This window comes from Coloeus monedula (genome assembly GCF_965178545.1).
Source record: "Coloeus monedula genome assembly, chromosome: 4".
NCBI classification, from domain to species: Eukaryota; Metazoa; Chordata; class Aves; order Passeriformes; family Corvidae; genus Coloeus; species Coloeus monedula.
Window position 1 is genome coordinate 8,924,635 of NC_138784.1, and position 24,279 is coordinate 8,948,913.

At 42.8% G+C, this 24,279-nt stretch overlaps 1 protein-coding gene across 2 annotated transcripts in view; it reads right to left on the bottom strand.

Moving 5' to 3' along the window:
* Nucleotides 1-24,279, bottom strand: part of KIAA0930 — a 93,825-nt gene that overhangs the window by 49,867 nt on the left and 19,679 nt on the right. For both annotated transcript variants that reach the window (XM_082280847.1, XM_082280846.1), the window contains exon 2: nucleotides 17,739-17,887. In XM_082280847.1, coding sequence (XP_082136973.1) covers nucleotides 17,739-17,887 — 149 coding nt within the window. The remainder of the gene's footprint in view (nucleotides 1-17,738; nucleotides 17,888-24,279) is intronic.

Below are 24,279 nucleotides of genomic sequence, written 5' to 3' on the forward strand. Positions count from 1 at the left end.
GATAAGAATGAGTAACTTATAAGACTGAGAATGCTAACAGGACTGTGAGAATTAAAAGCTGACTTCAACCAACCATAATTCAAATTACTTAGGTGAAAAGAACCCCAAAAATCTAGTTCTGCCTTTGTAACTCCAGAAATAGCAAAAGAGGTATAAAAGATGAAAAATAAAAGTGCAAGTTGTTCAAATAATGGAGCAGTCTGAATGTTTGAAGATGCTCATCAAACAAATCAGGGGAAAGCAAAAATGTGCAAACCATAAGTCACATGGGTGTGGAAACAGTTTATCCCTAGCCTGGCTGTGGCACCAGGACAGTGGTTAACAGTGGCTAAGTAAGACAAGGCTGGGAGTTCAAATATGCTGAGCAGCATCAGCAAGGCAAGAATGACTTGGTTTTGGGATCCTGACAAAGTCATCTTTGCTGCTGCCTCACACTTTTACTATGTGAATCCCACCAACTTTCATTCCCCAAATGCTCCATGATCTGCTAAATCAGCTTTCCAAAATGAAGGGAAGAGATACATGTGTGACTATTTAAACATTATCAAATATGGTCCTAGACCACAGAGTAACTCATATTTTCAGGTGTAACAAGTTGCTCACTGTTACCTTATTCCTGTATTGTTATTTTCCAGCCTTTCTGAAGCTCATAGAGAAGCACAAGTACCTGAAGCAACACACAGCGTGCCTTCTGCAGTATCCAGTCACCAGGATTCAGGAAGGTACATTACATCCGTAGGCAGCAGACACTGCCATGGGAGAAGGAACATTACAGAATGGTAATAAATCAGTGTATTTCAAACCACCTCCATTGAATACAGAAATGCATAAACTGGGTTAATAACCAGAAGACAGGGTGGGAGTAAACCCTCGTCCAGACATTAGACATTTAAATTCTAATTACCAATGTTACTACAAACATGATGATGATTTTCCAGAGCTCCAATTGAATTGCATATTAATTTTGACACTGAACCCAGACATTCCCATACCTCTAGTAAGCAAGTTGACCAGCCTGTAATCCACAGATCAAATCCACTAAGTGCTCTGATGAACCAGTGGCCTGATGAGGCCTTTCAGGGAGCTCCAAGCAGACACTTCTAGCTTTTCCAGGATGCAAGCCCAGCCTACTAGCAGTGCTCTTCTGTCCCTCCGCTCCCCAGTGACTCAGACAGATATGATGCATTTCTGATACTGAATTATTCAGTATAATTCATCAGATGGGAAAACTGGGTCTGGGCTTCTTCCCTACCCAGTGAAGTTGCTCTCTGCAGTCGAGAACAGAGCATCTTCTTGGCCACATGGCTGCAGGCTGCCACTTTTCAGTGCCATTCATATTAAAATCACATCTGATTCTGGCTTTCTTGTCATCCTGTTTGACTGCTTAAGAAGATTTCTTCAGAGACTGAAAGCAATATAAAGCAATTTATTAAAAATGCCCCTGCAGCCCACACCCCCTCCTGAGTCTGGAGTTTTGCAACTGTGATACTGTGAAAGTATTTCAGCTGTGCACTTGTTTTGCCTCAACAGGAATTTACTCTGGAAATAGGGCAGAAGATGAGAGCATCACCACCCTGGACTGGTGTTAGTCTGTCACATGTGTCACAAGCATAGTGAAGGTCACAGACAGCATGGATCATTCTCTGTGGAAAAAAAGATGCTCCTGTCACACTCATCATAGTACATTCTTTCTTTTGCTTTTTTTCCAAGCAGTCTGCCACAGCACACAGAGGAAATGGAGATGGCCTTGATGATCTTAAAGGCATCTTCCAACCCTGATGATTTCGTAAGTGCATCATGAGCAGAGGTTCTCAGGTAGCAACTCCTTTATGCTCACACATTTAGACAATCAAGTATCAGCAAAGTAGCATGAGAAAGCACAGGGGTTTCTGGCAAGGGGAACTGCAAAAGAAAGGTCAAATCTTTGCACAGAAGATGCTGAGCTCCTTACAAAAAAATTAATCAATCTGATAATGTCAGGGTTCCTTTTTCATGCTTCAAAATAAAAGCACCGTTTGGATGCTGAACTTTTTGCAGGAGCCTGCTCACTGCAATACCTATACAAGTGCAGCACAATGGCAGAGCTGAGGCACAACAGCCAACTCTGTATCTGCTTGCATGTGTTGCAATCATTTGTTCCCACATACTACCCATGAACAAGGAGAAAATTTATTCAGCAAGAAAGATGCAATTTTTGGCACAGAGCTCTTCTGGAGACATCCTGTTTGCTTGCAGGGCTGAAAAAAACCCCAACACTGCAACAGAGCCAGTAATGAAGGATTCTTAAAACTTGTATTTTTATTAGATGCTGAGTTCATGTTGTTGAATCTTCCAGGCAGCCAGATGGTGACAGTGAATTATGGATTCAGTTAGGAAAATCCTATGATTTTCAGTGCAAGTCATGTGCCTGAAGTAATTTAGGTTTGGAAACTGACTGGTCACACCACAAGCAGTATTTGTCGAGTCACAGGTCCAGATGCACATGAACATGTAAACCATGGCTCTGTTCAGTTCTGTTTCTGAAGTTGCAGTCACAACATCAGTAGCTTAAGCTTTTTGAAGACTTAACAGTCCTAATGACTAACCTGTGCATTTGGCAGCAACTCTACTCCTCCACATTCATAGGATGCTTGTGGATACAATACTGCTGCTAGCAAGAATTTTTATTGCTTCTTTCTAAGCCCGTGAGATACTTTTCTCTCTCACGAAGATATTTGCAGAAGTTCTGTAAACTATGAACACCTGCAACCTTGTAGAACTATGTTTATGGTACAGTAGAAAAATATTTTGACAATGGATATTTAGGATTTCTAGCCAATCAACCCAGGGGGTGGCTGATCCTTTGTCCAATTAGACTATGAAGAAAAAAGTCTATAAAAGAGTTTGTAAAAGAATTAAATCAATCAATCTTGCTGCACAATTCCTGCCTGTTGGATCTTCTCTCCTCTCTTCCCTATGGCTGCGGGATACAGTAACAGATGCTGAAGAAAATAGGAACTACTCCAATATCCAGGCAAGCTCAAAACATGACCAAGGTGTCTTACATTTATTGTTTTAATTGCTTTGCCCTGTAGATAAGGTACCTTTTCAGGTGAAAAGGTACGCTGAAAGGCAGAATACAACCTGCTGGTCCATCACTGAAGTTTTATCTTCATTTCCCAGCTGTCTGTGTAACACTATATACCTGCATCTTCTGGATTCCCAGGAGAACATAAAGCTGCTCTCTACAGAAAGATCAGAGTTAATCAATCTTGACCTAACAGCATTTTAAAATCATAATCCAGAGTCCAACCATGTTAACCTTTCAAACCTGCAGTGTCCAAGACTCTTTGGAAGCGAAGATCAGGGCTTACATTTTCTAGTAGGTCTCATCAGCTGGCATGAGAGGCAGCAGCAAAGTGGCTTTTGAGTCTTGACTTAATAAAGAGCGACAAGTCAAAGGGATTCCACCTTACAAAATCCTGCTAAATTCCTTAACCTTGGGAAAAGCTACACTCCATAATGCCTTGGTCTGCACAGAACCTGACACAGGAGGTCTGTGGTTTTGCATAAAGACACCAAGAGAAGAAGTATCTTCATAACTTGGCAAGGAAAACTTCAAGAGTGTTACTGTGTCATGCCAAGGAAAGACAGAATTAAATGTACTTCTCTGGGATCCAAGAGTCTGTGTAGTGGATATAGTCCAGAATTCGATAAGGCAGTTCTGCCCTGGCATTCATGTATTAGGAGCTTAATTGCTGTTTCATCCATCTATGCTCAGTTTAGAAATTGGTGGGAAGGAAAAGAGAAGCAAATGGAAAGTCTCTTAGACCTGACAGACTGCAAAGCAGATAATTTAAAAAGCCCTTTAAAATAAAATTTATGATGGTAGAGAAGTTTAACAGCAGCACCTACTGGACATACCAAATGGTATAATTTATTACTTAAAGCTATCGTGACTAAGCTGCATCCAAAGCCCTTCTCATCCAGTCTCAAAACAGAGCAGAACCTCTAATCTTGATCCTACCAGGTTTTTTCTGCTTATCTTCTGTTACACTTCAACTTAAAATCAAATGTTATTGCCAACGCTCTTCAGCTCCAGTAAGCACAGAAGAATCCAAACCCACAAGCAGGAACTACTTTTAATCACACAAGACAGGCACCAAAACCTGGGAACCACTGGATTCATTGACACTTGTTTCCCACTGTTATAAACATATATTATAGTATTGGCTTCTCGCAAAGTATTAAAGTAGATATTATATAATGTTAGAAATGCTTTTTGCTGTGTGGATGTAGTTTTCTCTCGTTTTAGCAAGAATGTTAGCAAGTGTGAGCAAGTAAGATAACCTCCAAGCGAGCAGAGGATGAGGCCCAAGGAGCTGCTAATCAACACTTTGTCCAGAGAACAAAAGGGCCCAAAGGCTACTCCACCCGGGGAATGGGCAGCCCGGAGGGTCCGAGAGCTGCTATCACCGCTCTGCCCGGGGGACAAAGAGGCCCAAAGCTGCAATCAGCCCTGACTGTCTGGAGAATTAAAAGATCCACCCTACCATCGACTCTTACCTAGCGGGCCCAACCCCAAGAATCAAAAGAAATAAAACCACAAGGCAGAAGACTACGCATGCTCTAAAAAGGCGGACCCAAGGAGTGGCCATGCAGATCAATTCCTGGAAAAGTTTTAATATGAATAAAGAACAGACAGTAAAAATGGTATAAAAAGGACTCACCTCGAGCATCAGGTGTGCTCTTGGCAGAGCGCCAAGGCACCCAGCCATTATCCCTTTGCTTTATTTTATGTGTCTCTTATTGTCTTTATATTAAACTCTTTAAATTCTAACAGGAGAGTGAACCTCGTTTTTCACAATTGGGGCCCCACCCGGGATCTACACCTCGCCTCCGAAAAGCGTGGGAGGATTCAAGAAGCGAGGGTAAGGCGCCCCCTGCCCAAATTGGCAGGACCCTTGCTTGGCATCCTCTGGCGCGGTTTGGTGGCAGCAGGGCAACACCCGGAGGACAAGACACAAAAATAAAGCAAATGAAAGAGAGCGCTCTCGACAAATATCCCACAGACACTGGAAAAGCAACAGGACTGGTAAGTATTGTCCAAACAAAAAGGGGGTGGTTACAGGAGATGAGTGTGTGTGAATGAGACGCGGACTGGTTGCCCCAGATCTGCGAAGCGAGTGTGGCAGTCTCTGAGTGCTGCGGTTCTGTCTTGTTCGCGAGAACAGCGGCCAGCGAGGAGACGAAGCGAGAGATAAGAGGAGTGAAAGAATCTCCCGGGGGTGACTGGGACAGGGTCCCAGGGAAGGGGTTGTAAAGTGGGAGCTACACCCCCCATATGCTGGGTTGAGGAAAACTCCAAGAGCACCCAGGGTCAAAAAGTACCCCAAGAGAAGTTGGGGTTGGATGCTAGCAGTGCTGGGTTGAGGAAAACTCCAAGAGCACCCAGGGTCTAAAAGTACCCCAAGAGGAGTTGGGGTTGGATGCTAACAGTGCTGGGTTGAGGGAAATCCAAGAGCACCCAGAATCCTAAGGATTATTTCATACCCATGGGTGGATACTAACAAGTGACTTGAAAGAGGTACCTTATTATTCTGTTGTGAGTAAGAATGAGTGAGTGAATAAATATTAAAAAGGAGTGAATGTGTGAATGAAAGACTGTGTAATTAAAAGTTAACTTTGTTTTTGGGGAGGTGGGCTGTAATAATTTTTTTGTTTGTTTGTTTTTTGTACCGTGAAGGGGTGGGTAGTACTTTACAGCAGTGAAGATTGGTGTTTTAAAGGAATGAATTAGTATTTCAAAGGGGGGGATAAATTGGTATTTTGAGTAAGTTGGAATAGAGAACTCCTGGGAAAATGGGACAGCTACCTGGTAGAATAAGTTCAAGAGTGCCAGAGGAGATACCCCAAGACAGTCCCCTTGGGGTCAAACTCGCGAACTGGGAAACTGATCCTTCCACAAAAGGAAAAGATAAAGTAAAAATGATTCAATTCTGCATGAGAGAGTGGGTAAAAAAGGAAATCAGATCTGATCATGTGTACTGGCCAAAATATGGGTCTGATGAGGCATGGATTTGCCAGGCTCTAAATGTATTTGTAAATTCAAAAGAGCCATCTCACCCTGAGGAGGGAGAATATGCTTCTTGCTGGACAGGAATTACAAAACCTCTGGGAACCAAAGTCTTTAAAATATCAGAAACCCCAGAGGAAAAGCAAACAGAAGAGAAAAAAAGGGTGGGACCCTTTAGAAGTATTGCCCCCGCCGTCAGCACCAGGAGCCGCACCCCCCCCTCTGCCGGCTCCGGGGGCCTCTCCCCCGGCAGCTCTCCCGCCCCAATGGAGCGGGGGAGGGAGCCCTGCCCCCGCCCATGCCGGGGATCCCACCCTTCCCGGGAATCCCGGGAATCCCAGCAGCCCCAATTGAATCAAGAGGAACGTCACACGTCCCGGCCTCAGCCCCCACCTCTCCTGCCTTGAGAAACCCGGCTTTAGTGCCGGTCCCTGCCTCCTGTGCTCCGGAGTATTCGGCTTCACTGCCACACCCCACCCCCACCCTCTGCACCGCAGGATATTCGGCTTCAGCGCCGGGCTCTGAATCTGCCCCTCCTCCCCAGGGGAGTTCGGTGCTTTCTTCCCAAATAAACCCTCTTCTTAACGAAGGAGCACCATACCAGAATACAAGAGGTGCCATTAAGGCTCAGAGGCAGCCCAACAATCCCTCCATTGCTAAACAAACAGAGGGAAGCCGAGAAATTCATTTATTTCCATTAAGAGAAGTACCTATGGGAGGAGGGGGAACCGGCTTTGTGAATGCTCCTCTAATCTCTACAGAGGTTAGGAATTTCAAAAAGGAAATTAAAGGATTATTAGAAGACCCCACAGGTACAGCTGAACAGTTGGACCAGTTCCTAGGTCCCAACATTTTCACTTGGGAAGAAATGCAATCAATAATGAAAATAATATTCTCCCAAGAAGAAAGAGAAATGATTAGAATTGCTGGCATAAAAATTTGGGAAAGAGAAAACCAACAAGGTCCACCCGGGGATCAGAAAATGCCCATTACACCTCCTAACTGGAACCAAAATGATGAAGCTGGGAGGGGACATATGAATGATTATCGTAACTTGATAATCAAGGGGATAAAAGAAGGGGCACCTCGAGGACAAAATGTCAGAAAGGCCTTTGAGGGGCAGCAAGGGAAGGAAGAAACCCCAACTGAGTGGCTGGAGAGGCTCCGCAAGAATATGAAACAATACTCTGGGATAGACCCAGAGTCCCTAGCAGGGCAAGCCCTGCTAAGAGTTAACTTTGTCACACATGCCTGGCCAGATATTAGAAAAAAATTGGAAAAAATAGAAGACTGGCATGAGAAGCCATTACAGGACCTAGTAAGGGAAGCTCAAAAAATATATGTCCGGAGGGATGAAGAAAAAGCCAAAGTGGAAGCAAAGATCATGATAGCCACTATGCGAGAGAGTACCTTCCAAAAAAATCTAAATCAAAAGCCCTCAGGTAACACTCCTAAACGTTCAAGATACAGAAATGGTGGAAGGGAGAAAAATAAAACCTCAGCACAATCAAGTTTCCAAGAACAACCCAGGGATGCCTGTTTTTATTGCAAGGAAGAAGGGCATTATAAAAGGGAATGCCCCCACCTGAGAAGGGATCTGAAAATATTTCAAGAGACACACACAGAAGAGAAATGGGAAGTCATGGGCTCTATTTTTTGGGGGATAAATACCATCTGGAGCCTGTGATAACTTTAAAAGTAGGCCCCCAAGAGGAAGTATTAGAATTTATAGTTGACACTGGGGCAGAAAGGACTTGTGTGATGAATATTCCAAAAGGGTGTGATGTAAGTAATGATATGGTAAAAGTAACGGGAGCAAAGGGGGAAGGATTTAAGGTCCCTGTCATTAAAGATGTGGTTATTGAAGGGGAAACAAAAATAGGGATAGGGGATGTTTTGTTAGTTCCTGGGGCTGGCAGCAATTTATTAGGAAGGGATTTACAAATCCAGCTGGGGATTGGGGTCATACCAGAAGAAGGGAGAATGACGGCCAAAGTGTTAAAACTTAGCCAAGAAGATGAAAGAAAAATTAACAGAGAAGTTTGGGCTGGGGAAGGGAATAGGGGTGGACTAGATATTGACCCCATAAGGGTCACAATTGACAAAGAAGAATGTCCCATTCGTGTACGTCAGTACCCTATATCTTCAGAAGGGAGAAAAGGCTTAAAATCAGTAATAGAAGAATTAATAAAGGATGGGACACTAGAACTTTGTAAATCCCCTCATAATACCCCTATTCTCCCAGTGAAGAAATCTGATGGAAATTATAGATTAGTGCAAGATTTAAGAGAAGTAAACAAAAGAACACGGGCCTGCTACCCTATGGTTCCTAATCCCTACACTCTTTTAAGTAAAATTCCACCTCAACATCACTGGTTTAGTGTGGTGGATCTTAAAGATGCCTTTTGGGCCTGCCCACTGGCAGAGGAAAGCCGAGATATTTTTGCCTTTGAATGGGAAGATCCAAACACAGGGAAAAAGAACCAATTGAGGTGGACTAAACTGCCACAGGGGTATTGTGAGGCCCCAAATTTATTTGGGCAAGCCTTGGGAGAAATATTACAAACCTTCCCCACTCCCCCAGGAATACAAATTATCCAATATGTAGATGATCTTCTAATATCAGGGGAAGATGAAATTAAAGTTAAAGAAGCTACTATAAAGCTTCTAAATTTTCTTGGGGAAAAGGGACTAAGGGCATCAAAAAGGAAATTACAGTTTGTGGAATCAGAAGTAAAATATCTTGGCCACCTGATAAGCAAAGGTAGCCGAAAACTAAGCCCTGAAAGAATTACAGGGATTTTATCCCTCCCTCCTCCCTCTTCAAAAAAGGAGGTTAGGAGACTGCTGGGGCTACTGGGATATTGCAGACTATGGATTGAGGGATATACACAAGCAGTAAAATTTTTATATGAAAAATTAACAGGGGGAGACAATATACAATGGACCAGAGATGATGATAATAAATTAGAAAAGTTGAAGTTGAAACTAGCCTCGGTACCAGCCCTAAGCTTACCCTCACTAGAAAAACCTTTTCATTTATATGTGAATGCAGAAAATGGAGTAGCTCATGGTGTATTAGTCCAGGAATGGGGAGGGGTGAAAAGACCAATAGCTTATTTATCTAAACTATTGGACCCAGTAAGCCGTGGCTGGCCAGTATACATTCAAGCCATAGCAGCTACTGCTATTTTGGTGGAGGAGAGCCGTAAGCTCACCTTTGGAAGTAAACTGATTGTATCCACACCCCATGCGGTCCGAAATGTGCTAAATCAAAAAGCTGAAAAATGGTTAACAGACTCCAGGATACTAAAATATGAAGCAATTTTGATTGACAGTAATGATCTAAGTATAGAAACAAGCAAAAGCCTCAATCCGGCCCAATTCCTCTATGGAGAACCAAAAGATGACTTGGCACATGATTGCTTGGAAATTATTCAATACCAAACAAAAGTTCGGGAAGATCTAGAAGAACAAGCCCTCTTAGAAGGGGAAAGAATATATGTGGATGGTTCATCCAGATGCTTGCAAGGAAAAAGAATGTCAGGATATGCCTTAGTCGATGGGATAAATATGCAGACCATAGAAAAAGGAAAACTACCTTCAAATTGGTCAGCGCAATCTTGTGAATTATACGCTCTAAAGAGAGCACTGGAGCATTTAGCACACAAAAAGGGGACCATCTATACTGATTCAAAGTATGCCTTTGGGGTAATACATACCTTTGGAAAAATCTGGGAAGAAAGGGGTTTACTAAATTCGAAGGGGAAGGAACTGATACATGAAGGCCTGATTTCAGAAGTGTTAGAGGCACTAAAATTGCCTGAAGAAATAGCTGTAGTGCATATCAAAGGACACCAAAAAGGGATGACCCCAGAAATGAGGGAATAATCTAGCAGACCAAGAAGCCAAAGATGCAGCAGAAAATGGGACTAAACGAATTATGTTAATCCTGACCCCAGAAAGGGGAGAATTAGAATTCCCCAAATTTAGTAAAGAAGAAGAAAAAGAATTAGTTAAGATAGGGGGAAAACAGGATCAATCTGGAAAATGGAAACTCCCTGATGGGAGACAGTTACTTAATAAGCCACTCACTAAGAGAATATTAGAAGATATGCATCAAAAAACTCATTGGGGCACTCAAGCTTTGTGTGATCATTTTCTGAGAAATTATGGTTGTATTGGAATCTTTGGGGTAGCAAAACAAATAACTGGGAACTGTATAACTTGCCAAAGAGTGAATAGGAAAATAATGAGAAAAACAACATTAGGAGGCCGCGAGCTAGCTCTGCGACCATTCCAAAGTATCCAAGTAGATTTCACTGAACTTCCTCAAGTACAAAGATGGAAGTTCCTGTTAGTAATAGTAGACCATCTAACTCATTGGGTGGAAGCAGTTCCTGCTACCAGAGCTACAGCTAACGTAGTATGCAAAACCCTTCTGGAACAGATTATTCCCAGATATGGAATGGTTAATAAAATAGACTCAGATAGAGGAACACATTTTTCATCCAAAATCTTACAACAAATAACTCAAGCCTTGGGAATAAAATGGGAATTACATACCCCCTGGCACCCTCAAAGTTCAGGCCGAGTAGAAAGAATGAACCAGACTTTGAAGAAAACTTTAACAAAATTAATGATTGAAACTCAAATGTCATGGGTAAAGTGCTTACCTTTGGCTCTGTTGAGAATCCGAACACAGCCCAGGTCAGATCTGGGAGTATCTCCTTATGAGATGATGTTCGGATTACCCTTCCTTACCACTCAACATGAAACAGCCACTTACGAAGTGGGAGAAGCAAGTGTCAAAAAATATGTCACCACAATTGCCAGAACACTTGAAAATTTGAGGCTGAAAGGAATGATCCCTCAAACCACAACTTTGGAGTTCAGAATTCATAATATCCACCCAGGGGAATGGGTATTGGTAAAAACAAGGAAGGAACAGTCTTTGACTCCACAATGGGAGGGTCCTTTTCAGGTACTGCTGACGACTGAGGCCGCAGTCTGGACCAAGGAACGGGGGTGGATCCATGCCAGCAGAATCAAAGGACCTGTAAAAGAACCTGAAGAGTGGACTGTAATATCCAAACCAGGTGACACCAAACTGATTCTTAAATGGAGGCCAGGTGGCAAAGAACTAGAGCAATCTGAATAATCCAAGGGATATGCAAAGAATCACACCTAACTGAGCAGTAAAAGCCAAATTTATATCAGTGACCCCTGGACAAATTCTGGGACATCTTGGAGAAGAATATTCTCACTTCAAACAGGAAGGGTTGGGACTGTATCAAACAGGGAACTCTCATATTCTGATTCTAGCCTGTGATTTGTATTGAGAAGGGGGAGAATCACAACTTCCATCAGTGCCACATCATATACCCTGTTTGAATCATTCTAATACGGGGCATGCCAGCCAGGTCAAATATAAGTAATTAGTCTGGAGGGAAACTGACATTTCACATCATCGACACCCTAGTTGTAAAAGGTGTCAAGCACAAATCAACCCCTTATCCAGACAAAATCATAAACTTTGCTCTGCAGATGGGAAATACCAGTGCCTGTTGAATGGGAAATACCTAAGACACAAACAATTAAAAAAGGTGCCTAAAAGCTATAAAGGAAGTGACAAGGAAATAGAGGGCAAGACCGGGTTGGTCACTGTACTCGCCACTGAGAAGATCCAATACACCTGCTATGGGTTGCAACCTCATAGGCAAGGGAGGTGGGAGTATAAGCCATACCGGACCTCTGTTATTCCTTCTTTTGTCACTTATCCTGGTCCCTTTCGGGACACCGGCAAGACCATGTTACAAATGCTACCGAAAGCTCTACATGGAAAGACACCGGGGCTTCTTTCTTATTACTCATACCCATATCAACAGTCACTGTTATGACTCGTCCAAATTAGGTATTTGTATGCATAAAGGGGAAAAATATTGGATTACAGAAAATTTGGGAACAAGTGGAAACAGACTAGGAAGCAATTGTCCAAAAGGAGAAAAATGGATTTGTTTCACAGCTGCCACCAGGGGAACAGTCCAAGATTTGGTAAAAGAACAAGTGGTAAGTAAAAATACAAAGCCAGCACAGCAACCTCGCCCTATATTCACTTCACGCCAGGACCTGTATGCAAAACTTAAACAACAGTTAAAAGAGGAAAACACCCCAAGGTTAGGAAAAAACCTGTTTGTGGAATTGGGGGAGAGGATAGGTAAGGAACTTAACATAACCAACTGTTGGGTCTGTGGAGGAGCTTTGATGACAGAAGAATGGCCATGGAAAGGTAGCAGCCTAGGCCCAGTAGAGCTCCTTAAATGGAACCGGACAAATATAAGGGGGGGGGGAACCGACCTGAGGGGTGGATTTTAAGTTCAACAGTGATAGGGGAAGAATGCCTCTGGCGAACTGGGAAGAACTTTCTTAATGAAATAGGAAACACTCCCTGTAAAAGGTATAAAGTGAGCAACAAAACTTCCACGTGGTGGGTCCCAGAAAAACCAACTTGGTATTGGGCTCAGAAAAAAGGAAAAGGCTATATATATGATAATGAAATTGGACTCTTTTGGTGTAATGACACAAGGAAAAATCCTTATTTTGGAATCCCAGAAATATTCAAATTTTGGGAGAATATAAATCAACAAGAAGGTGATTATTGGAAAGCACCAGATGGCTTATTTTGGATATGTGGGAAAAGGGCATACCCAAGACTCCCTTCATATTGGAAAGGGAGTTGTACATTAGGAATCATTCAACCAGGGTTTTTCCTTTTACCAGAACCAGAGGGAGATCAATTAGGAATACCTATCTATGAAGACTTCAAAAGAAAGAAAAGAGATCTAATTGGAGGATTCCAAAAATGGAAAGATGAGGAATGGCCCCCTGAACGAATATTAGAAACATATGGGCCAGCTACCTGGGCACAAGATGGAAGTTGGGGATATCGAACCCCAATTTACATGCTGAATTGTATCATCGGACTCCAAGCCCTTGTAGAAATCATAACCAATGAAACAGCTGAGGCTATGAAATTAATAGTCAGCCAGCAACGCCAAACCAGAGCTGCAATATATCAAAATAGGCTGGCTCTAGACTATTTACTGGCTGAAGAAGGGGGTGTGTGTGGGAAGTTCAATACATCGGAATGTTGTTTAAAAATTGATGACAATGGGGATGCTGTTCTAGATATCGCCAACAATATTAGAAAAATAGCCCATGTACCGGTCCAAAAATGGGAATCAATGATGACTGCTAACTGGTGGGATGGCATATTGAGGAAAGAATGGTGGAAGAAGCTAGGCTTCTTCCTCTTATGTGCTACAGCTGGTCTAATATTTCTCCCTTGCTTGATCCCCTGCTTTATTCGGCTAATCACCAGCGTAGTTCAAGGCATGCAAGTTGTGGCAATGCCTACTGACCCAAAGTTGGCTATGTCTGGAACAGCACAAAAAATTATGGTATTAAAGAAACAAAGTGATATAAAAGACCCTCTCGAAGAAGCCAAATTGATCTGTGAAAAGAACAAACAGACATTAGAAGCCAAGAAAAAAGAAATAGTGCTCAAGCCAAATGATTCATAAAATAGAAAAAGGGGGGATTGTTATAAACATATATTATAGTATTGGCTTCTCGCAAAGTATTAAAGTAGATATTATATAATGTTAGAAATGCTTTTTGCTGTGTGGATGTAGTTTTCTCTCGTTTTAGCAAGAATGTTAGCAAGTGTGAGCAAGTAAGATAACCTCCAAGCGAGCAGAGGATGAGGCCCAAGGAGCTGCTAATCAACACTTTGTCCAGAGAACAAAAGGGCCCAAAGGCTACTCCACCCGGGGAATGGGCAGCCCGGAGGGTCCAAGAGCTGCTATCACCGCTCTGCCCGGGGGACAAAGAGGCCCAAAGCTGCAATCAGCCCTGACTGTCTGGAGAATTAAAAGATCCACCCTACCATCGACTCTTACCTAGTGGGCCCAACCCCAAGAATCAAAAGAAATAAAACCACAAGGCAGAAGACTACGCATGCTCTAAAAAGGCGGACCCAAGGAGTGGCCATGCAGATCAATTCCTGGAAAAGTTTTAATATGAATAAAGAACAGACAGTAAAAATGGTATAAAAAGGACTCACCTCGAGCATCAGGTGTGCTCTTGGCAGAGCGCCAAGGCACCCAGCCATTATCCCTTTGCTTTATTTTATGTGTCTCTTATTGTCTTTATATTAAACTCTTTAAATTCTAACAGGAGAGTGAACCTCGTTTTTCACACCACTGACACAGACCATCACACCAGGGCATGGAAATGACACAAACACCACCACTGTCAGCATTCAAACAGCCTCTCCACATTCAAACCTTTTTGTCCTTGTCATCAGTCCGATGATTGCTGTGCTCAAAGCTGCACAGATCTTATTTTCATGAACATAAACTAATGTTCTGAGCTGACATGGGATGAGTCACCTCTGCCAATATTCTTCAGCCAAAACCTGCAGCAGCCAGTTAAGCACTGAGCACATATATAGTGGTGTTTGTGGAAGAACTACAATGAACTAGCTTCACGGTACACCCAGACTACAAAGTCACCCTCAATGTGGTCCATGAAGGAATCATCACCAGACCATTTGGCTCAGCCTGGCATAAAGCAGGAGCCAACAGCACAGCTCCAGTTCTAGTCCTAAATGTCCCCAAACATCTGAACTCTCCCCTTCATTTGCCTTTTCAGTCTACCCCATGGAATCTAAATGAGAGCACTGTTTGGTGGGTGGCAGGGAGGCTTGTACTTCTATCCAGCTTCTACAGATACCAGTCTCCATCTCCCTCCCCTTTAACAGTATGACTTTCACATTTTGGCATCATTTTTCAAGAAAGAATGTCCAAAACCACAAAGTAAATTAAAAAGCCATACAGTCATACTTTGGGGTTTTAGGAGTTCTCCTTCTGCTTTCTTTTTCTCTTAAAGAATTTTCCCCATACATGTTGCCAGGGGGACAAATTACTGGGTGCTTAAGAAAAACAAAAGACCTGGCCACAGGGGGAGGGGTCCATCTGGCTACTCTCTTTCACCTGGGCTTGTGGGGTGTTAGTTCCTGGTGTTTGGACGGAGAGGGAGGCTGGAAGGAATTTGTCAGCACGGCAGGCTTCTGCTTTTTTTCGGCTGCCTTCCTTCTACCAGAGAAACCCCAGGATTCCCAAGCCCACCTTTCCCTGCCCCACTGGGAGCCGGGCTGCTGCTGCCCTGCCCCCGCCATTGCTTCGAGCCTTCACCACTCTGTAGCCCCCACACATGCTGCCTGCTGACATCTCCAGGGGTTCCCACCGCAGCTCTGGAGTTTGATACATCTCATCTGCCACCCAGGATTTGTGCTCGTCCCTGCTGTTCCAGCCTGCTGTTCCTGAGGCTCCGGCCGGACACCGGGATCGGCTGCCCAGGAGTTTGTGAAGCTTCTTTGTTCCATCTCTTCCCCGGGATCCCAGGCCGCCAGTGCCGCGTGCTCCCCGAGCTCGCTCCGGAGCGCCCCCTGCAGCCGCGGGGGAACCATCGCACCTGCCCTGCTCACCGGGAGCCGCCAGCGCCCCTGCCGGCTGCGAGCGGAACTGCACCCGAGGGGAAAGGGCCCGACAGCCGAGAAGACTGGGACTGGGTTTGTGTGTGCTGTTACTGCCATAGTTACTGTTGTTTGTTTGACTGGTTATACACATATAGATATATAATAGTAACGAACTGTTATTCCTATTCCTCATATCTTTGCCTGAAAGCCCCTTGATTTCAAAATTACAGTAATTTGGAGGGAAGGGGGTTGCATTTTTTTTTTCATTTCAAGGGAGACTCCTGCCTTCCTTGGCAGACACCTGTCTTTCAAACCAAGACATCATAATTCAAAGTGTACGGGTAGCTGTTTGCTGTCTCACTTCACTGGACAGGCTCAAAAATCAGATAAAAGAGGAACTGGAACTACAAAGCAGACAAGTCAAATCAAACAGGAGGACAGCTGAACAAGTACCAATGAATCACCAACTATGAAGTTTCAGAAAGCAACTGAAGTACTTCAAAGTCACAAGAAAGGTTCAATTCTTAGAAGCCAAGCAAAATACAGACAGCCAAGGGAGAGTTACAAAACGCTGTGTGCTATAAGGCCCGCTTCTAATCCCAGCTGTTACCACACACGATTCACTAATGCTGATTTTGTAGTCACCATCACTTACAAATCCTCCTCACAAATAAAAATTATTTATAGTGCTTTTGGAAAGCTTAAATAATGCTCTGAGAGCAAATACAAGGGTTTATGTCACTGTCGCCTATCCACAAGAGATTCAAACACGTTAAGCTAATGAATCAGTTAAACAGATGGATCAGGGGTCTGCAAATGGATTTAAGCAACTAGGCTGTCTCTGAGATTCACCTTCCTTGTTGAGAAGGACAAGAGGTTAAACAACCCATGCTTTTACCAGGCTGAACAAAGCCATAATATCATTTGATGTGAAACAGGGATGCATTTACCGTCACTTAAACAACAATCAGGATGGAAGTTTCTCCCACGAGTCTTAAAGCTCCAAACACATTAGCTGAAGACTAAACCATTCATCTGATAGAGAAAGAACCATATTTTGCCATCTTCTTCTTAGTGGTTGTCACGATGGAAGTTGGAGGGCCAGGGAGAAGAGAGAAGATAATTCTGTCCATTTTCTGCATCTTCACCAAAACTGTGGGAAAACGTTCTGGAATCTTTTTCTCAAGGGAGCTGACAATTGCAGTTCTTTGCACTACCAAATCTGAACCCAGAGAATTCTTGTATAGCTGGTTACAAACACTTTCACATACACCATTCACTAATACCTGCGATTTAACAACAGTGTCCATTATTTACACGTGTCAGGAAATTAATCCCCGTCTTTTCTTCCTCCGTTTATCTTCCTGCAGCCACCAACCTTAATTCCTAATAAAACCATCCTACTTACTGCTTCTGTTTCCCCTACCTAAGATGAAAACTGCCATGGAATGCTAAGAAGTTTCTCAGACCTCCAATGGGGAAATAAATACCTGTGCAGCAGTACTAGGATACTTGACTATGTTTGCAAGGAACAATAGTTCTTTAGGAGGGGCTTAAATGTCTTAATGTAAATGTCTTAAATGTAAACTATGAGAACACAGTAGTTTCTCCGCTGTTTGTCATTGCTGTATCCCAGCTCCAGGAGGCTGCTTGCATTCTGCTACTGAGTACACCCAACAGATGTTCATTCCTGATACTCTGGTATCTCAGGCAGTTTTCTTCTAGAAATACCAGTGTGACCATCTTCCTTCTCCTTTTTTTCTCTCTTTCTAGACTTGCACTTTGAGTTTCTAAAGTATCATCACTGAAAAGCAAAACAAAAATCAGCTTCCCAAAAAAGCAGGCAAGCTTTCTTATTTTCTCAAGTCTATGACAGTGCACCTCATTTACACTGCTGCTGATGTTACAGAATCACAGAATCATTAGGGTTGGAAGAGACCTCGGGAGACCATCCAGTCCAACCCCCCTGCCAAGGCAGGGTCACCCGGAGTTCACAACCTTAACCATGGGTCCTTATGGGTCAATTTTGTATAACTGTGGTGAGCAGAGTTGGAAATTCCTTATCCTTGGTTTGCAGGTACTCCACAACACCAAATCCTATGTTATCTTAAGCTTCCCAAATTAAAATACATCATCACTCACCTTTTTACCCTCGGTACTCTCCCCACTGACATAGGACAGTTTCCGACGGACGTAGAAGAGCATATCATCCTGCCGGGGGGCCCACTTCTCCATGAAATACGTCGAAAACATCCAAGTCCAGAACACAATACGGTCATCTTTGAAACAACCTAAGAGGTATAAAAGAAAGGAGAGATAAGAGTTGTGAATGAGGATGTCACTTTTGCTTGTGCTTAACACCAGAACTGTAGCTCTAAGTTCTTCTATGGTGCACAGCCCAGCTGTCACTTGGCCTGAGTCCACAGCCTATTTTGGCCCACTGTCAAGCACATCCCAGCAACCAATCTGCCCCTCTGCCCCACAAGCACAGGTCAGGGCCCAGGAGGAGACCGTGGCTCTGCCTGTGCCATGAAGAAGTGCAGGGCCAACACACTGTGGGAGAACACATCAAAGCCACACTCCAGCACTTTCAAAGACATGCAGTGACAGTACATGCTCCAGTTAATGACTGGAAGCCGTAAGGTGCCAACAGGTTTCTTATGGGCTCTTGGGGGACTACAGCCAATCCTTCAGGAACTAACAGCTGATGTCTTCCTTAAACTGATACACAGGAACAAGAATGTGCCTGTGCAGGGGCAACTGTAATTCACGCTCTCTGACAAAGGAACAAAATCCAACTCCAGGAAACGACAAGTTCACAAGTCTTGAATCCCAATTACACAATAAAAAGCAGAAGGAGAAGGGCAAAACTGGGAAAAGGAAGATGCCACAAAGTCTCATTCAAGGAGACAAATGACATCAGCATCAGCAATAGCACTGCAGTTGGCCTCTGCCCAAGAAAAGGAGGCACAGTAGAGGTGACATCTCATTTTGTGAAACTCTTCAAAGCACTTAGCTGTAATAAAACAGCAAAGGGTGCTGCACCTTTTGTATTGTTAAAGATAAGAAGAAAATGCAGTACTGTGCCTGGTGATAGGGGAGCTGATTATTCCTCTACAGTGATTGCATCCCCTCCTCAAAGCCCTACTGAGAGATTAACTGGCTGTTACAATCAAGCTGTTTTAAACATGTGAGGAGAAAAACACTAAAAAGATACAAATAATTATATTGCTGACACACAGCAAAACCCTGAAATGGATAATGGGGATAATGTATTATGTACAAGACAGCAAGACAGGTGGAGGTGTATGTACACATGTACAACTGCCAACCCCTCCTCCAGAACATCCACCCTTTACAGGACATCCTCAGCACATTTTCCTACTTCACTCCGTGTGCAGTATTTGCCAGACAAATCTTTCTTCCAATCTTTAATTACGGGGTTGGGCAGGAGATTAGACTTCCAAAATTTTCAGAGACAGATGTGTGACTGAAAGAAAAATATTAAGTGTCTCTAAACAAAATAAAAAAGTAATATTGAAACCACACTAAAATTCCACTGATGGACCATGCACAGAATACGTTAATCAACATCAAGCAGGACAGTATTTGAAAATATGTGTATAGCTGGTATTAAAAAAAAAATGGAAAGGCTGAGGGAGAAAAGAAAAAGGCCGAGGTGGATCCCAGTGCAGGTTAATTCCAGGCCACACTGCAATTACTTTATTTGCATGACTGCAGTGAAGTAATTTCAATTAGTAAAGGCAGCATGGAACATAATGTGTAATCCTGAATAAAATCTGCACTAAATACTTGAGTACTTAAGGACTATCAATTTTTTTCCAGCAGACAAATGGAATCAAGCGCTGGAGAGATCAGACACAGAATGCTGGGCATCTTCATCATGGGAATGTCCCCTTTGGGAACAGGTGGACTGAACTGTGTACAGTGAACAATTACACCTGAGAGCATACCATGCAAGAGTGGATTCCACTGTGTTCAGACTCACAAAACCAGTCTGAAAAAGGACAGGATTATCACCAGTCTGTATATTCACACAGGAACATCCAGAAGAGAAAAAGAACTATTCAGGATTTAAGGACAAACCTCCCTAATGCAAGGACAAATGGCTCTAAACCACCCACAGATACATATGCAGGCTGGAAATTCAAAGCTGATTCCTATGCATTCAAGCCACAAAGTTCAGGAGCAGCCCCCTCAATTGGAATAGTGAAGGTAAAAATCGCTGCAGCTAAGACAGAGCTCAACTTGGTTAAGAAAATTCCTGTGGTACCCGTGACAGCTGAGGACACCATGACCCAGTCCCTCCTTTATATTTAGCAAAGAGCAGAAAATGGCACACATTCATCGTGATTCACTAATAGTCTCAAAGACACTTATTAAATCTCATGGCATTAGAGTACCTGAATTCCCAGCCTTAATTAGATGGGGAGGGAGAAGGAAACACGGAAAGAGGATTGCCCTGAGTTCCTCTGAAATTCTAAGAAAGACAAAGGAAAAACTAAAAAAAGAATGTACATTCTATAAGAACCATATCTTAAAGTGCTTTAGTGTTCAGAAACTGCTTTGGGTTTGCTCCATAGACAAGGAAACAAAATAACTCTAGCCAAGCCACTCCTAGGTTTATAATGCAAAATCAAGTTACCTAAACCCAGCATTATAAAAAAGGGTTTATTAACCACTTCTATATTCTGACAGTACATGCAGAACTCTGAGAAGCTGTCCATGAGCTGCTGACACTATCAGGTGTGGTTTAGGCTATAAACCACAGGAATTATTATGCTCACCTAACTATTTAGGGGTAGTTATAGCATATATATTTAGGATATATATATAGCATATACAATTCTGGAGGAGAACAATAGAACTGGGTAGGATACCAGGACTTTGTGTGTGTGCTTTTCCCTCGCTGGGGAACACAAGACAAACTGATTCCATGGATTCAACCCTAGTTTAAACAGAAAACCTGGGGTCAAAAGCGCTGCAGCACTCAACCTACTTCAGCACTGCAGTACAATGCAGGGGAAAAAACCCCGGAAACCCTTAAGAGCCACATTGGATCACTGTCAATTCCAACCCCACCTGCAACTGATGAGATGCAAAACTCTTCTCCATGCTTCAGGGATGCTTGCAGATTCTGCTGTAATTAAAACCAGCCTGAGGATGCTATGACTGTTGTGACTGCAGTGGCTAAAGGACTTGTCTTGAAGCCAAAAAGAATCAAACAACAGCAAAACAGCTGCTTTTATTCAATTCTAGTAGAAGCAGAGAGGATGTGCAACAACACACAAGAAGATTTAGCCGTCAAAATCTACTATTAAATAGCATTAACTTGCAAAGGAGACAACATTTTTATTTGTAACCAGAACTTCTTAAAACTTGAGAGGGAGAAAATCTATTACAATTTAAAGCCAGAAACTGTCAGACCCAGTATGTCCACTCATGAATGCCTTCAACTATTAGATCCCCACATTACAGTAATTTTGGTCATTTACAGCATCTCACTGGAAGCCTTCCAGCTTTGCCATGAAGAAAACGGGAATTTTCTATAGTTGAATTTATAGTTGAGAGCATGTAGCAAGTCAGCTTGCTGAAAACGCTCCTTCCCTAGCAAATCCTACTTCTAAAGGAATAAAATGGAATTAAGAGTTCAGACTATAAATCTTAATAAACCTAAAGTTGGTTATATGAGACCTTTGTCATGAACAAGTCCTAATTACAACAATTACTGTAATTATTCATTTACATGTATTTTATCCTCATTAGAAGCAAAATTTATGCCAACTGCTATGTAATAAATGTCTTCCTTCTTACCTATTAGATTTTTATACTGAATATTCATTTCAGGGAACTGACTTCATATCCACATAGGAAATTGTGAATTCATTTTTTTTAATGCTTTCCAAAAAATCATTGGATAAAGAAAAGTGTCAGGTTATTATTTTGCTTCAAAGGAAGAGAAGAAAAGACTTCCCATTCAGTGGATAATCATTTTTTCAGCATGCACCACTCACAGCTTAGAGGAACAATAATTTCAGCTAGACAGGGTTTCTTCCTATGCTTTTATTCCTTTAGTCTGCCAGGAGATACTCCTCACTGTGAAACATTATAAAACTCATTTCATCCAATACTCCCATAGTGATCACCTGTAAAATGGCCATCCTTAGATGTTAAGGGGTTAATTAAACACTAATGAAGATCTTTACAACCCCAGCATAGTGACAAAGTGAGAGTTCTAAGCAATTCACACTGTACTTAATTTTTGTTTTGAGTTTAGCCAAGTATTCTGCAAGGACAATATGTGAAATGCTTCACGTATATTAAAACTGCCTCTGATGTTATAAAGTTGTAACTATGACTGCATAAAATCAGAATGGATGGTCCCTCTCTAGAGATAGTTGCCAGCTAACCAGATCATCAGAAATCTATCCCATGACTATGTACAGGGACACCACTTAATCCCTTCAGCTTGACCTTATAAAAAGAGGACTCCATTGAACTTCCAGAAGTTCAGTGGCAACCAATATTTGGAAGGCAGGTGACACAGAGGGAAAAAGTTTTATTGGCAGAACTTTGGCTAAAACAGGAAGGCATCATGGTAGCAGCAGGGACAGGGGCAAGACATGCCACAGACACAATCCTCCTCCTCACCCTAGAGTTAACTGTTCTACCCCACCAAGTGTGGCATGCACACATCTATTAATCGAAGATGACAAAGACTCAGTATTATTCCAGTCAAAAGAACTTGAGATCTCTACCTTACATGTTTATCCAGAAAACAGCTGGAGATGAGCCAAGAAATCCATAAAAGGGTGTGGAACCAGGCTGCAGGGAGGCAAGGATCGATTTCAAGGAAATCTATACTTGCACACTGGGCTCCCCAGCTGTGCAGTTACAAATTCAGGAAGTCTCATAGTGCTTGTGCCATCTCACCAATTTTTTGGCTGGACACAATCAAATGGTCTGGAGATAACTAGAACAGAAGAAGCTCTCTTCCTTCTCCTAGCTAAACTGAGGAAGCACTCAGCCTCCCTTCCTCCTCTTGAGTCTGGGAAAATGAGCTGCTTTCCTCTTTCCTCTCCAGCTTAAGAGACCGAAGAAGCCCATGAAGGTGAGCAGAAAGGAGAGCAGCAGAAAGCACCACTACAGAGAAGCAGGCAATGAAGAACCTAAAGGGTTTCTGATGCTGCTCCACCCAGAAGCAGAAGAAAACCCAAACTGACTGAAAAAGAAGAAACTCTGTCACCAAAAACAGGTATCGACTGTCTTTTCTTCAGCCTTCAAGTGATTTTCTGCTGGAATTCTGGGTTCAGAGAATTTCAGTCTTTCAGTGCTGACAGGCAATGATCTTCAAAAGCACACTGCATTTGACTTGAGGCCTTGGGAAAAGCTTCCCAGATTTTGTAACAGCACTGAGATTGTTGCTGTGTAATTAGTTGTATCACTGGGTGGAATATGTAGAGATGTAGAAAATTTAGGTTTATGGGATATAGTAACAATATGGAGGATTTTGGGTGTGGATTAGTTCTTCTTCGTTCCTCCTTCTTCTTCACAAATCTAGGTGGTTTGGTATTGGTTCAAAAAACCAATGCATCATGAATAATTAGTTATTGGATTATAAGTAAAAATAAATTAGTTGGCATTCTATATTTGGATGGTTTGGACTTTAAATGGCCTTAGAAGTTAGAACTCGGGGCCATTTTCCACCTTGTTAACTTAGAAGGCACACTCTGTGCAGCTATGCCATAGATAAGAATTAATAAACATCAATTAGAAGAACAACTCCGCGTCTTCCGCCTCTTAATGCAAACTCTGAGTAAAAGAACTCGCGAGTCAGAGGCAAAATAAAAAATAGAAAATTGTTGGAGAATGGTTAGAGGATCAGGGACATGGATTATTGATAAAACCAGATCAATAGAAGAGCTGTGCAGGCAAAGGCCTGCAAGCAAAGGCCTTCATGAGAAAAAGCCTCCATGAGAAAATGCCTGCGTGAGAAACAGGCCTGAGAACAAAAAGGGAGTTTTTAGGAGGTACAGTGCTGTTCTGATAAAGATGTGCTGACCATGAGAAGGGAGGAAAATCTTTAATCTCTCAAGACAAAACATAAATAATAGAAGCTTGCCAAATGTAGTCTTTGATCTAACCCAATTATGTAGAAGCAAGAATGCGCTTTTGTAAGTTTAAACTAATTAAAGAACAGATAAGCTTGTACTTTCACACTATATAAGTGCCTCTGTATTGCTAATAAACGAAGCTTGAATTACCAATCACATTGATTGTCTGCATGTCTTCCCCCACCAGAAAGTGAGCAGAAAATATAACAATTTTCAACACGCACACAACCTTTACCTCCCCCCATCTCCTTCTTCCCAAGATAAGAAGCCCTGCCAGCTCCCTCCAGACTCCCAAAGCTCCACTGGCCAGGAACTGAACAGGCACCTCCTTTCAGATCCAGGCCCCCACCTGCCACCACAGATGGGCTGGTGCTCTGCCTCACCAGACAGGAGCGACACAGTGCCATATGATGCCACTGACAGCTTTTCCAGCTCTGTCACTGGCTCCTCCTAGCACCTGGCAGAGCCCCCGATGGGGGAAACGTCCCAGTGCTCTGGAAAAAACTCTCAAAGAGCCACAGGAACCCCTCAAGCTCTCTGGAACAGCT